The 12,460-nt window shown below is 44.1% G+C and overlaps 2 protein-coding genes across 2 annotated transcripts; both read left to right on the top strand.

The window, feature by feature from the left end:
- Positions 1–1,378: 1,378 nt before the first annotated feature.
- On the top strand, positions 1,379–4,825 carry LOC123107204 (heavy metal-associated isoprenylated plant protein 41-like). Its single transcript, XM_044529205.1, has 3 exons — positions 1,379–1,800; positions 3,000–3,198; positions 4,118–4,825. The coding sequence occupies exons 1-3, from the start codon at positions 1,617–1,619 to the stop codon at positions 4,518–4,520; spliced, it is 786 nt and encodes a 261-aa protein (XP_044385140.1). The 5' UTR covers positions 1,379–1,616; the 3' UTR covers positions 4,521–4,825.
- Positions 4,826–6,287: 1,462 nt separating this feature from the next.
- LOC123104101 (protein FAR1-RELATED SEQUENCE 5) lies at positions 6,288–12,291 on the top strand. Its single transcript, XM_044525830.1, has 8 exons — positions 6,288–6,558; positions 7,716–7,776; positions 7,868–7,964; positions 8,093–8,183; positions 8,329–8,533; positions 9,271–11,407; positions 11,489–11,617; positions 12,008–12,291. The coding sequence occupies exons 5-6, from the start codon at positions 8,414–8,416 to the stop codon at positions 10,381–10,383; spliced, it is 1,233 nt and encodes a 410-aa protein (XP_044381765.1). The 5' UTR covers positions 6,288–6,558; positions 7,716–7,776; positions 7,868–7,964; positions 8,093–8,183; positions 8,329–8,413; the 3' UTR covers positions 10,384–11,407; positions 11,489–11,617; positions 12,008–12,291.
- The last annotated feature ends 169 nt before the right edge of the window (positions 12,292–12,460 follow it).

Genomic DNA, 12,460 nt, shown 5'->3' with positions numbered 1-12,460 from the left:
CATGATGGCAATTGCGCATGTGCTTTCAGACATCCAAAGGTACTCATCCCACGAATCAGCGGTTGTGTCATAAGCAAGCATCCTCAATGCATACATGCACTTTTGGTAACCAGAGAATCCAATTTTTCTAATGGCCTTCAAGATGAAGTAGTCGTCATAGGGAACTTTTCATGTCATTCGACTTAAACCGTGAAGCGGGAACTTTGCAACTTGCAAACCACTAGTTGCATGTCCCTATCTTATTTTCAATTTATGTTTTCATTTATCTTTAGCATGTGGTTTTGCGAGCATTGTTTTCTTAGGGATCATTTTGAACAATAGAAATGTTTGAAACATGAATTAATTTATAGCCCACTTGTCTTGAAATTTTCTTGAAAATGTTTTTCTTGTGAGGGCAACCCCCTTCCACAATTTTGTTGTGGTGTGTATAGTCCATGCTATGCGCTCACAACTTTGTCGATCGTCACACACAAGGCCACAACCACACACAACATGACATGCACTACCCATGCAGACGCAAGGCCAATCCCTGACACGCCAGGGGCCATAGTGCAAGATGCCAAGATGACAAACTGGGCCCTTTTGTATAATACACCTAGTTATAGAAGTACCACCAGGGAGATCCACCTCCAGGCGGAGATGTGATGTGTGTCTGGGAGGAGGCCCGCGCGTCACGCCACAAGCATTGCGGCTGGCTTGCCTCTGGATAGTCTAAAGGAGGAGCTGCGAGAACACATGAAGGTTGAGGCGTCGGAGCAGGAGAAGGTGGGGGTGGAGCAGGAGGCAGTGGGGATGGAGATGGTGGCGCCGGAGCAGGATGATTAATAGGAGCCACCGTCAAATGAGGAGGAGGAGGCACCACACCGACAATGGAATTCAGGATGGAGGACACACTCACTGAGTTCGAGCTCGCGCAAGCGGAGGAGGTGGCGCCATCTTCGACTCCATCCACTCTGAGTCGGAGGTGGTGGAGGCCAATCGCCGCTTCCTTCGTGAAGCGAACATGGAGCGCGAGGAGCTGTTTGCCGACAAGGAGGACGCGCCGGAGTTTTGTCTCTAGGCTGCCGGCTCCGGCATGAACGCGTCATCGACATATCCGATGACAAGTAGTGTAGATCTTAAATGTTCATGGCTTTGTATGAAAATGGAGATTGTCAAATGGGAATGTAATTGTGATGTGTGATATGGGGATGACCGGGCGTTGTGCGTGGACCGGACCGGACACTTCACATTCGGATTCCCACGCCCAAAACGAAAACCCCAAGCATCCAAATCCAAAGAAAAAAAATTCCAGCCCTGCCAAGCAGGCCCCACTGCGGAGGACCGCATTTTATTTTTCCCGACGGAGCCTTCTTCAGGAAGACAAGACTCGAGTCCACAGTCCCGCAGCGTCACTGTCAGACACCCACGCACGCACGCACGGTCTCAGCGTGCTCGTCCCGGTCTCGCCGGCGGAGGGAGAGAGCCGGAGAAAGGGGAATGCCGCGGCGGTGATCGCGTCCGATTGAAGGGGCAAGGCGCCGGTTCAAGGGGTTCCGGCGTCGGCCGCCGTCGACGGGTTAAGGGGCGCCAAGCGCCGGCGGTGGAGCGGGCCTAGGCGACCGCCGTGTAGGGGAATGGCAAGGCTGCGGAAGAGGAAGAGGGGGACGGGGAGGGGGAGGGGCGTGAGGTGGCTGAGCCACTACTCATCGGGGCAAAGCATTCTGATCGTCGGAGACGGGGATTTCTCCTTCTCGCTGGCTCTCGCCGCCGCGTTCGGGACGGGCCGGAACATCGTCGCGACGTCGCTGGACTCCTATGGTTCGATCCTTTACGCTCTCTCTTTCAGCAGGACTAATGCTGCTTTCATTTAATAACAGTACTAGTTAGACCTAGGGTTTCAAGAAATGGAATCCTGGAGGCGTAGGGTGCATACAGGAGCACAATGTGTTGCTTTGAGGCCTACTTCTATTTGCCATTTTGTGTGGGTTATAGAGGGAGTTCATGTGCTTTACTCCGTGGAGATCGAAATCACCATAAAAAGTTGGCTAATTGCGGTGATAAATGGAACCATGGAGGTGGAGGGGTAGGGGGGAAGCGGGGGAGAGTGAATACATGACCTGCCACATGTTAATTTTAGGAATGTAGGAGAATTTTGCATCCTCTCTTGATTAAGAAGGATTTGATTTACTTTATACTGCTGTGGTAAAGTTCACTGTGAAATTGCTGACTGGTCGTTTAACAGCTAGCACAGAGTATGCTATACAATGAGGTGGAAGAGATTTTATGATGGAAAAATCTATCTTGTTATTCGCTGCCATTTTCTTACTTTCATCAGCGTATTATTGAATTTGTTAACGATTTTCATGATATAATCGAAACTAATTGGGAGTCCTATTTGAGTGATCTGTTGACTGTTGTTGGTTACTGTCAGAAATTGTTTGTCGTGGCGGGCACATTAAGATACATGATTTATACTTCTATTTATCTCTTCATTGCCATTGTATAATCAGATATTCTGGACACTGTAATTTGGATAATTTTCGTGTGTGCATATGAGCATTGTTTTCATATGGTTTCTCACCCTGCAGCCCAATATGAACAAAATTTATGGTTTCAGCAACTACATTATGTCAAAAGTGATTTAGCAAGTTCGTGGTGAAAGGGCCATTTAGGACCTAACAAGCCTTTGGAACTTGGAAACGTGAATTAGGAATTAACCCGTGAGAACACACATTCAGCAAAACTCTGTGTCAGGCTGGCGTTAAAAGAACATCCTCTTTTATTTCCATGTAACCACCACTTTTTCTTTGGCTCCTTAGCAACTTTTTATCTTTTAATAATTGTTATTTACTTCATTCCTAATTCCTCCTTGAGGCCTTGATATGCTATGCATTAAACTGCCCCTACTTACCTTATATGCTCAGAGGGATAATTTGTAGTGTGATTTTGTGGTCATTTTTACATTCTTTGTTATATTTATCTGTTTTGTTTCTGTTCTTGTTGCCAATTTTCTGCAGAGGCTCTGTCTCGCAAGTATATCAAAGCACAATCAAATTTAATGCGGTTGAAGAGAATGCATGCCACGGTTTTGCATGGTATCGATGCAAATACAATGAAGGGACATACTGATCTGAAGATGAGACTATTTGATCGGATTGTCTTTAATTTTTCTCATGCTGGATTCAGTGGAAGAGAGTGTGAGATGCACGTCATCAGGTATGAGCACTCTTTGATGGTTATCTTTAGTTATCACAGCTAATAATTGATTGTTCCTGGATTTTGTAAGTTACAGTCATTTTTCTTGTAAACTGGTTGCCTCATAATCTTTGTTTGTGAGTTAGAGTTGGTTCAGTAGTCCTAGGGTCACATCTCTGTTAGGAGCTAGGAGTTATTCTCTTGGGTATTTTTGCTTAGAGTGCAAAGGAAGCTGTTATCTTTTCCAGTTTTGCTTTTCACCTCAAATTATTTTTGCTTGCTGCTAAAATTTATTAGTATGAGTTCTCCCATGTTGACAGCGTCGTTATTTGAAATGCACCGTAGTTATGTACTTATGTATGCTCAGTATATGCCTCTTTATGGTAGTTTTTGCTAGTTCATTCTTTTCATTTACTCCACAATTGAAAGACATTTGAGTTACAATTTACAACATGAGATCGTTCTTATAAGTTGCACGCATAGAATTTGTCAACACCTATGTAGTAAGGCTGATATGATCGACCACAAGAACAATAATTTCTTTTCGTGACCCACTGCTTTTTTTAACCCATAACGGTTGTGGCAACCTATTTTCGAAAATGTGAACAAATTCTGGGATGTAAAAATATGCCGTAACATGTATGTGAATCTATAAAATAACATGCACAAGTATGAACGTTTCTGTTTTGTGCGAAAAAGATGAGAAGAGATAAGTGAATATGATGTGCCCATACTGTAATTGATATTTTGGATGGTTTCTATAGGTGCATGTTATAGCATGGCCTACATACATGTTTTTTTTTTCCTTCATATTTCTGGGGAACCTTGTTTTGGATCTGGTGGTTCCCTGTTTAGTTAACCCTAGAACCCTTTTGATAAGATAATGCTTCAGCAAGCCACCTTTTGTATCATCTTCTTAACCTTTTATTCCGATCTATAGATCGCACAGGGAGCTGGTGAGGGGGTTCTTTGGCAACGCGCGAGAGCTGCTTCAGCCGTATGGTGAAATCCACATTAGCAACAAGACAGGACATCCTTACGACCGGTGGGATATTGAGCAACTCGCCTCAGAATCTTCTCTGGCTATGATTGACATAGTTAGTTTCCAGAAACAAGACTACCCTGGCTATAACCCGAAGAGAGGAAGCGGTGCAAAGCCCAACAAACCATTCCCTCTTGGTGACTGCAGCACATACAAGTTCATCGCGAAACATAATGATGCTCAAGAAGAACGTGCATGTTGCTCCTACATTTGCCAAGATACATATGTCTCGCCGTACTTTGACTATGCGAGCGGTCTCGCCGCACTCGGAGCTGGGAATGGGGGGCACCTTGCATACTGATGAAATGTAGTGAACCGGTCCTCGTACTAAGGTTGTGTTAACAAACTGGTTCTGAAACCTGGGATGCTTTTGGTGAACTTGATGTGGGACGACTTTTCATGTCATGGAGTACCTTCGGACTTCCATGGACATGGCATGGCCCGTGCTGATATGAAGCACCATCCATTACTGTAATTAACTAGAGGCACTGCTGAAAGTATGACCGACATTATGTGATGAAAATGCAGGCGCTTCTCTTGCAATGGTTTGCGTGGCCTGTATGTTTATTTTGGGGTTTGTTTCCCCTTGTATCAATTGCTGCAGATTCAGTCAAGAAATAGCAGAAAACCCCTACATAAAATCCCGCATAGGAGTATATGTTCTGATGAGTTGGTGATGTGGTTTTGGGAGCGAGTTATACTACCAATATTTGACTGAACCCAGCGTTCAGGCCCTACATGAATCTAATGGATCGCCATAAACGCTCGTTCAAAATTCACACGATGCATCCACTTCGTGCTAGTACGTGCTACAACAGCATTCGAAACGGTTCACGCATGCATGATGCATCGCTTGGTGTTTCAGATTCCCACGAACAGAGAGTTTACTGATGGCTTAATGGAAGATCCACCCAGAGGGACCGCGCGTGCCAGCTGAGCAGAACCCAAGGCGACGCATGCAGCTAGGAAGCTAGCGCTAGCCCTTCCTCTCCCTTCCACGTAGCTGGGAGGGAGTACGTGCAGTGCAGATCCAAGACACTCTGGGACTTAGCTCTGGCCTCGCTCTCTTCGGGCAAGGGGAATGGCGAGTTGGCGACGCCGGTGGTAAAGCTGGTGGCGCTCCCCGTGGAGGGGAAGAAGGACGAGAAGGTGGTCAGGTGGCTCAAGCACTACTCCTCCGCGCAGAGCATTCTCATCGTCGGCGACGGCGACTTCTCCTTCTCCCGTGCGCTCGCCACCGCCTTCGGCTCCGGCGCCAACCTCGTCGCCACGTCCCTAGACTCATACGGTTCGACATCCTTTCCGCTTTCCCTTGCTTCCCGTACTGAGAGATCGGTCCTGCTAAGGTGCATGCATATTACTGGTACCTCTACCGCTAACTGGAATAGATGGAACAATGAACTCAACTTTTATAACAAAAACCTTTTTTTTAACCTCCGTATAGTTGATGTATTTATCTGTTTGCTCTGCATTTTTTCTTGTTGCCAAAGGGGCGTTGATCTGCAAGCATCACCAAGCCGAATCAAACGTAAGAGAGCTGAAGAAAATGGGGGCCACAGTTTTGCATGACGTCGATGTGAATAATATGAAGCTTCATACTTGTCTGAAGATGAAACGGTTCGATCGGATTGTATTCAATTTCCCACATGCAGGTTTCACTGGACAGGAGACCCAGCTGCATGTGATCAAGTATGTGCACTCACTTGCTGCATGGTTATTTTGTAGTACTATTATCTCAACTAGTGTACAGTTACTAGTAAAGTTCGATTAAGATTATAAGAAAGAAATACCAACATTCATAATATAAAATTGATAGCATTAGATGCATCATTGAATTAACATTCATTTCATATTATATATCTCTAGTATTATAGATGTTGATATTTTGAGCTCTTTTAGGGTGATTGGCGAGTTACAACTCGTAATTTCATGTAACTCCACCTCCAATTATTCTTGACCGTCAGATCTGAGAAATCAGTAAAATAATTATTTTTTGGTCAAAAGGGTAGAATAGTAAAGTTCCACCAATCCGTTCCGCAGGAGAATTAGCTCGCCCGTGCCCGTCCCCCACGCAGATCGTTCTGTTTCTGGTCGCATAGACGCCGCCGCCGCCCTTTCCGCCGTTCCGATCGAGCGATCCCGCCGCGGCACCGCTCCAGGCAAGCACCAGCAGTCGCCTACCTGGTGTCGCTCCTGCCACGAGGGTTCCGGCTCAACGCCAGGAACTGCTAACCGTCCGCTGCGGCGCACCGAGCCCACCGAAGTCTTCCCTGCCCCGCCGCCCACTGCAGCGGCTCCCTTCCGTCAAGCAGCCGGCGAGGCGAGCACTCCGTCGATAGGTACCTTTCCCTCCCCTACCCCCCCTCCCTCCCCCCGCCCCGCGTTGCTTGTCAGGTCGTCACCGGCTGTGAGAGGAAATTTGGGTGCTCCTGCAGTGTCAATTCAGCCTAGACTCTTTGCACAATTAGAGATCAGATAACGGTCAGTTATCGTCCTTCTTCGATGATTTCTTTCTCTTCTTCCCGGTGCAAGGCTCTTTTCCTTTCAGGTTTTGAGAAAATGTTTGCAGCTGGCCCATAAGATGCTCATTTCTATGCGCTGGGATTGCAATGCAATGGTCAGTGGGAGGGGAAAAAATACATTAAGAGAACCATGAAGAGAGTATCAACAACATTTTTGTCTATAGCTTATCAACTATGTATTCAACATTTGGAAAATTACGAGTACACAAGCATCTCAAACAACCTTGTGTAGAAAACAACAATCCCAGGAAGCCAATATTCTTTACTTCTCTTTCAGGCATTTGTAAAGATATTGTTTGCTCAAATACCTGTGAGGATAACATCGTCCATCCTAATGGATTTACGACTAGCATGTTGTGCATAGAACTCAACATCCTTAGCCAGTTGCTGTGCACATTGGGAAGAATATGTTAATTACACTACCCATAGAGTTTCCAAATATGCAAATCTAACAAGATTCAGAACCATTCTTATTCTGCTGAGGGAAAATAAGCAGTTCAGTACAGATAGTACAGCAGAACGCTATAGTTTCAGAGGTGTTGCTCTGAAAATCCACGTCCTTATGTTCTGATACATCTCCTTTACTGTCGCCGTGCAACCAGTGGTTCCCACAACATCCCCGATCCCGAGCTGGAAATGTGGTCAGCTATTGCTTTCTAGCTGATACAGTGTACCACTTAAAAGGACGAGATTCTTGAGTTTGTGGACGGGTTTGGGTGATCTTCAGTGCAACTTGATGTATTATTTCTCACGTGTATTCTACAACCCACCAAGGTCTAGGAGTCACGTTGGCTAAACATTACCTAAATGCATTAAATAGTGCTTTGCTTTATTCAAGAGCACATTCCCAATTGAACTAAATATCTTGAATTGTGTTAGAGGAGCATGCAAATCATATATAAGGATAGTATCTATAGCAGAGATTGTTTGTTAGAGTTTGGTGTATTCTCATCATGAATATTTTGTCTATGCAGAGCTTGTTGTAAGAGAAAAAACCATCAGTATCAGCATGAAATTCGAGATACACAACTCCTAGTACGGCGGCATCCACATCGCTCCCACGATTACTGCTTTTGAAGTTTGTGTATGATATAAAAATTAATGGATGTGCTATGATCTTGTGCAGAAGAGTCAGATCAGTCATAATGTGGCCAAGTTCAAATTTGTTTCCCTAGACCTACTTCTGTGTTGGGCCATGCAATTGGCCAATATATAAGATGCAGGTCTGAACACTTGTACTGCTCATATCCTGGTCAACAGTTATGATGTTGAGTTATGGTCATTCTTTTTGGTACATGGAGTGAGATAGATATTCTGATTCTGTTTTTTGTATTTTGTTAACTGACTGTAGAGGGAAGGATGCTACTGGTGAGGAAGTAGTCAAGCCTTATACTCCGACTACACTGGATTCTGATATTGGATACTTTGAGCTTGTTTTAAAGGTAATTTATCGTAAACATGTTCCAACCGCACTGAATGTGTCTTATCATTGATTCTGATGGTAAAAAGATTATGTGACTACTTGACTAGAATAATTAGCTTAATTGTACACCATATTATTAATTCACTTCTGAAGATATGTTGCAGCCAAATAGTTCTCTTAGAACATGACCAACCATCGACAATTATGAGTTGTTATATCATGTCAACTATTGTGTTATGATTGGTTGCCATGACGAGTATCCCTCCCAGCTCCCTGCGCCGCCGTCTGCCTCTGACGATTCCGCACGCGTGTAGGCGACAGTGGAACAAATTCAGACATTCAAAGATATCCGTCCGTCAAAATATTCAGGTTCTGCACTTTTGTATTTCACGCCATTCTTCCTTTTTTCTCTCGTTTGCATTGCATGTGCACAGTAAACCACATAGTCGTCCATCACTGAATGTCTGAATTTGTTCCATTCAGACATTCAAAGTCACATTCCCCATGCGTGTATGTGACAGTGGAACCGGTCTGATCGCTTTGCAGTTTCTCAATTTATTCGCTATGTTCTGAAATCACTTATATAAAAATCAACAAGTTTCTGAATTAATGATGTAAAAAGCATCTAGTTTCTGAAAATCAACAAGTCAGCAATGCTGATCATGGTCCAAACGCCCATTGCTGATCGAGTAGATGTCACACCCATTGCGGTTTCAGTAAGATAAGATCCAGTTTACGGTAGTTATAAAGCAGATGTCACACGCATTGCAGATGTATTTGTCACGTCTAGTAGATTGAGTGGTTTTGTTATTTGATTTAAGATTTCTTCTGTGATTTACTATTACCGTGAACTGATGTATTCATAGCCAGTGAGTTGTAATTGCAGATGACTATTGACTATTGAGTGTGTCTCAATCATGACATTTTGTACAACGGCTTTTTCTTTCTTCATATGAACAATACTGTAATCATAAAAGGCATGAGATGTTGCACTTTTTTTTAACTTATTCTGAACCTTTTATGTTGAGAGGAATATGTGAGTAGGGAAATTCTTTTACTTCTGGTGTATAATTGAGACCAATTGTTAATTTGTATGTGATATGCAGGAAGATATGGCCGATATAAGTGCTGAGTGTATGGCTAAGTACGACGACATTGTCAGCAGGATGTTTGATAGCGAGGAAGAGGGTTTTGAGTTCTATAACAAGTATGCTCTTGAGAAAGGCTTTAGTGTGAGGAAAGGATATGTTGAGTGGGATGAAGCGAACGAGAAGATAATTCTGAGAAAACTTGTCTGTACTCGTGAAGGTTGCCATGAAGAGAAGCACATGAAGAGGAAGAGAGAAGATAGGAAGAGGAAGCCACGGAATATCACTCGTGTGGGGTGTAAAGCGAAATTTGTCATTGCAAGAGTCGCGAAAACAGGGCATTGGTTTGTGAAGGATTTCATCGATGAACACAACCATCCTTTGGCCCCACGAGACCTTGCTTGCTTTTTGCGTTCCCACAGAAGAATCAGTGACGAGCAGAAAGCGGACATTATAGAGATGCAAAGTGTTGGAATCCGGAAACACAAAATCATGGATGTGTTGTGCATGCAGTCTGGTGGATATGACCATGTTGGATGCATGTTGAGGGACATCTATAACTTCTGTCACCGCTACAAGCAGGAAATAGTCGCTGCCGGTGATGCTCAGACGGTGATCCGTCACATGATGGCGCGGCAAGAGAGAGACCCAGATTATTTCTTCAAATACTTGGTTGATAAAGATGGGCATCTGAAGGGATTGTTCTGGTCCGATACTCAATCCCGCCTTGACTACGAGGCTTTCGGCGATGTTGTGGTTTTTGATAGCACATACAGGACCAATAAGTATAATCTGTCGTTTGTTCCGTTTGTCGGGTTGAATCACCACCGCAACACAGTTATCTTTGGATGCGGGATAATTTCTCATGAAACTAACGAGGCGTACGAGTGGATGTTGCGGACATTTTCTGAAGCCATGTCGCAGAAGCATCCGATATCTGTAATCACTGACGGGGACCTTGCAATGCAAAGAGCGATCAGGGTGGTGTGGCCTGACTCATACCACAGGCTGTGCGTATGCACATTCAGCAGAACATCGTACGCCATCTGCATGATGATGAGGTTAGGGAAGAATTCAGATCTTTCATATATGACTCGTCTTCTATTGAAGAGCATGAGAGAAAATGGATAGAGTTCTTACGAAGGAATGAAGTGACAAGTGAGGAGTCATGGTTGCATCATATGTATCAGATGAGGAAGTTGTGGTTTGCTCCATACCTGGTGGGGCGCTGTTTCTTAGGATTGAGTAGCAATCAGCAGAGTGAGAGCCTAAACTTCGTGCTACATACACATCTTGAGGGTAAGATGACCTTGTTTGATATGTTAGAGCACTATGAGCGTTGCCTTTCGGGACGAGCTTGAACGAGGCGATCCTAGACATCGTGGCCTTGCAGTCCATTCCATTTACAGACGCTGATGCTTCAAGTCTTGAGAAACATGCTGCCCGGGTTTTCACGCCTTGTATGCTTCAGTTGGTCAGATGGAGCATAAATGCTGTCAGCAAATGTGTTATCAGCAAGATACTAGATGCATGGGAGTTGACTACATATGTTGTGGCTAAGATCGATAGAAGAGAGAAGAAGTTTGAAGTGCGCTGTGAGATGAAGGAAGGTTCTTTGTATAGGATAAGTTGTTCTTGTCGTAAGCTAGAATGCTTGGGAACACCATGCTCTCACATATTCTACATCTTGGGAATACGTCAAGTGGAAGTGCTGCCTAGGTGTTGTGTTCCCATGAGGTGGACGATGAGTGCGAAGTCTGCATTCCCTCCGACCAGAAAGAGTGAGATGTACGACTACTCGGCAAGCCTTGTGAGGTACCGTGAGTTGCGGAATTTGAGTCACGCAGCATGTTTCCGGGCATGTCAATCTAGTGAGGAGTATCAGCGTCTGAAGATGATTCTGAGTGAACAAGATGGCAGCAAGGAATCAAGCCGTGGTCAGGAGGAATGCATTAGGTTTGGTCCGGTGCTACCACAGACGATGGAAATTGATTGTGGAGATTTGGAAAAGGTTCTGGACCCAGTGCATGTGCAAGGCCGAGGTGCACCGAAGAAAAGGTTGCAGGCAAAGATGAAGAAGCAAAGGTCAAAGAGGAAATGTGGCTACTGTGGGGTGGAAGGTCATGATCGGTGTACATGCAATAAATTGAAAGAGGTGTCAAATATGTCTAACTTTTAATTTTACATCTGATTTACTCATTACTATAGTGCACTAATTATATCTGTTGCTGTATAGGAAATGATGGCAGCAAACTGTTAGCTACAACTCTCTGTACAAGGCCATTGGCAAAATGGACGCAGCTGCTGAGCCTCAAGAGAGTGATGTTGTGTTGGTGACGAAGTGGCCCAACCGCCTCTATCCTATGTGAGCATTACAATGACCACCTGATGGAAACGACCCTCCCAAATGATAACCTGGGAGGTCCTTTGTCCAGAATTAATTGGCCGGTCTATCTGTTTTTGGCAAACCTGCCATTTTAGTGCAAGTTTCACAAATTATGCATGATTTTTAGGTTGTATGTTGCATCACTAGAGTATTTCTAGCGTTACTTCTTTTACATAGAGAAAGCTTTAGTTATTTAAATTGTGATTATATATGCTACCAAAGAGAAATGTGATAGCTTGTTATCTTGTTCTCAATTAAATGTGCTCATAAGAGAGCTTCTTGATCCCAAAGAGAAATGTGATAGCTTGTTATCTTGTTATTAAATTTGTGTGCCGCTATTCTAAACCTCCTCTGCTTTCTCTGAAACAGGGTTGCCATGTGAAGAAAAAGGATATGTGGGAGCTTTTGGATGGACAAAGGCTCCAGCAAGGAAGAGAAGAGAGCTGCATTTCCTTACTTGCAATTCTAGTAATTATCTTTGTTATAACTTGTAGAGTGTACCTGCAAAAAAACTTGTAGAGTGTGATGGATTAATTAGGATGCTACGTAATCAGAGTACGTATACTATCATATGTATCATGACTGATTACGACCAAGGTGTGCGTTCCATGAACAAGACTCCCATTTATATGTTTATTAATGATATTGTGTTATGCTTGCTCTACTACATCTGTACATTATTTGTGGAATTGGTCTTACATGGCACAATTTCAACTGGAGTTGGTCGAGTCGTCCTGCTCATTTTTTATGCGAATGAACATTGTTGTCGCCCGAAATGCTTGTACGGAAGGAGCACTGGAGACTTCATGTTGGGGCTTATCC

Source organism: Triticum aestivum, chromosome 5A (assembly GCF_018294505.1).
Source record: "Triticum aestivum cultivar Chinese Spring chromosome 5A, IWGSC CS RefSeq v2.1, whole genome shotgun sequence".
In the NCBI taxonomy this organism is placed as follows: Eukaryota; Viridiplantae; Streptophyta; class Magnoliopsida; order Poales; family Poaceae; genus Triticum; species Triticum aestivum.
Note: the sequence above shows the minus strand (reverse complement) of the source record. Positions and strands in the feature narration are given on the sequence as shown.

What these genes read in the sequence shown, in the direction of transcription:
- LOC123107204 (XM_044529205.1), top strand. Translation starts at nt 1,617, where the DNA reads ATGGCAAGGCTGCGGAAGAGGAAGAGGGGGACGGGGAGGGGGAGGGGC. An exon ending in GACGTCGCTGGACTCCTATG is followed by an intron (nt 1,801 to 2,999) that starts GTTCGATCCTTT and finishes AATTTTCTGCAG; the next exon opens with AGGCTCTGTCTCGCAAGTAT. An exon ending in TGTGAGATGCACGTCATCAG is followed by an intron (nt 3,199 to 4,117) that starts GTATGAGCACTC and finishes TCCGATCTATAG; the next exon opens with ATCGCACAGGGAGCTGGTGA.
- LOC123104101 (XM_044525830.1), top strand. Translation starts at nt 8,414, where the DNA reads ATGACGAGTATCCCTCCCAGCTCCCTGCGCCGCCGTCTGCCTCTGACG. An exon ending in CCGTCCGTCAAAATATTCAG is followed by an intron (nt 8,534 to 9,270) that starts GTTCTGCACTTT and finishes TGTGATATGCAG; the next exon opens with GAAGATATGGCCGATATAAG.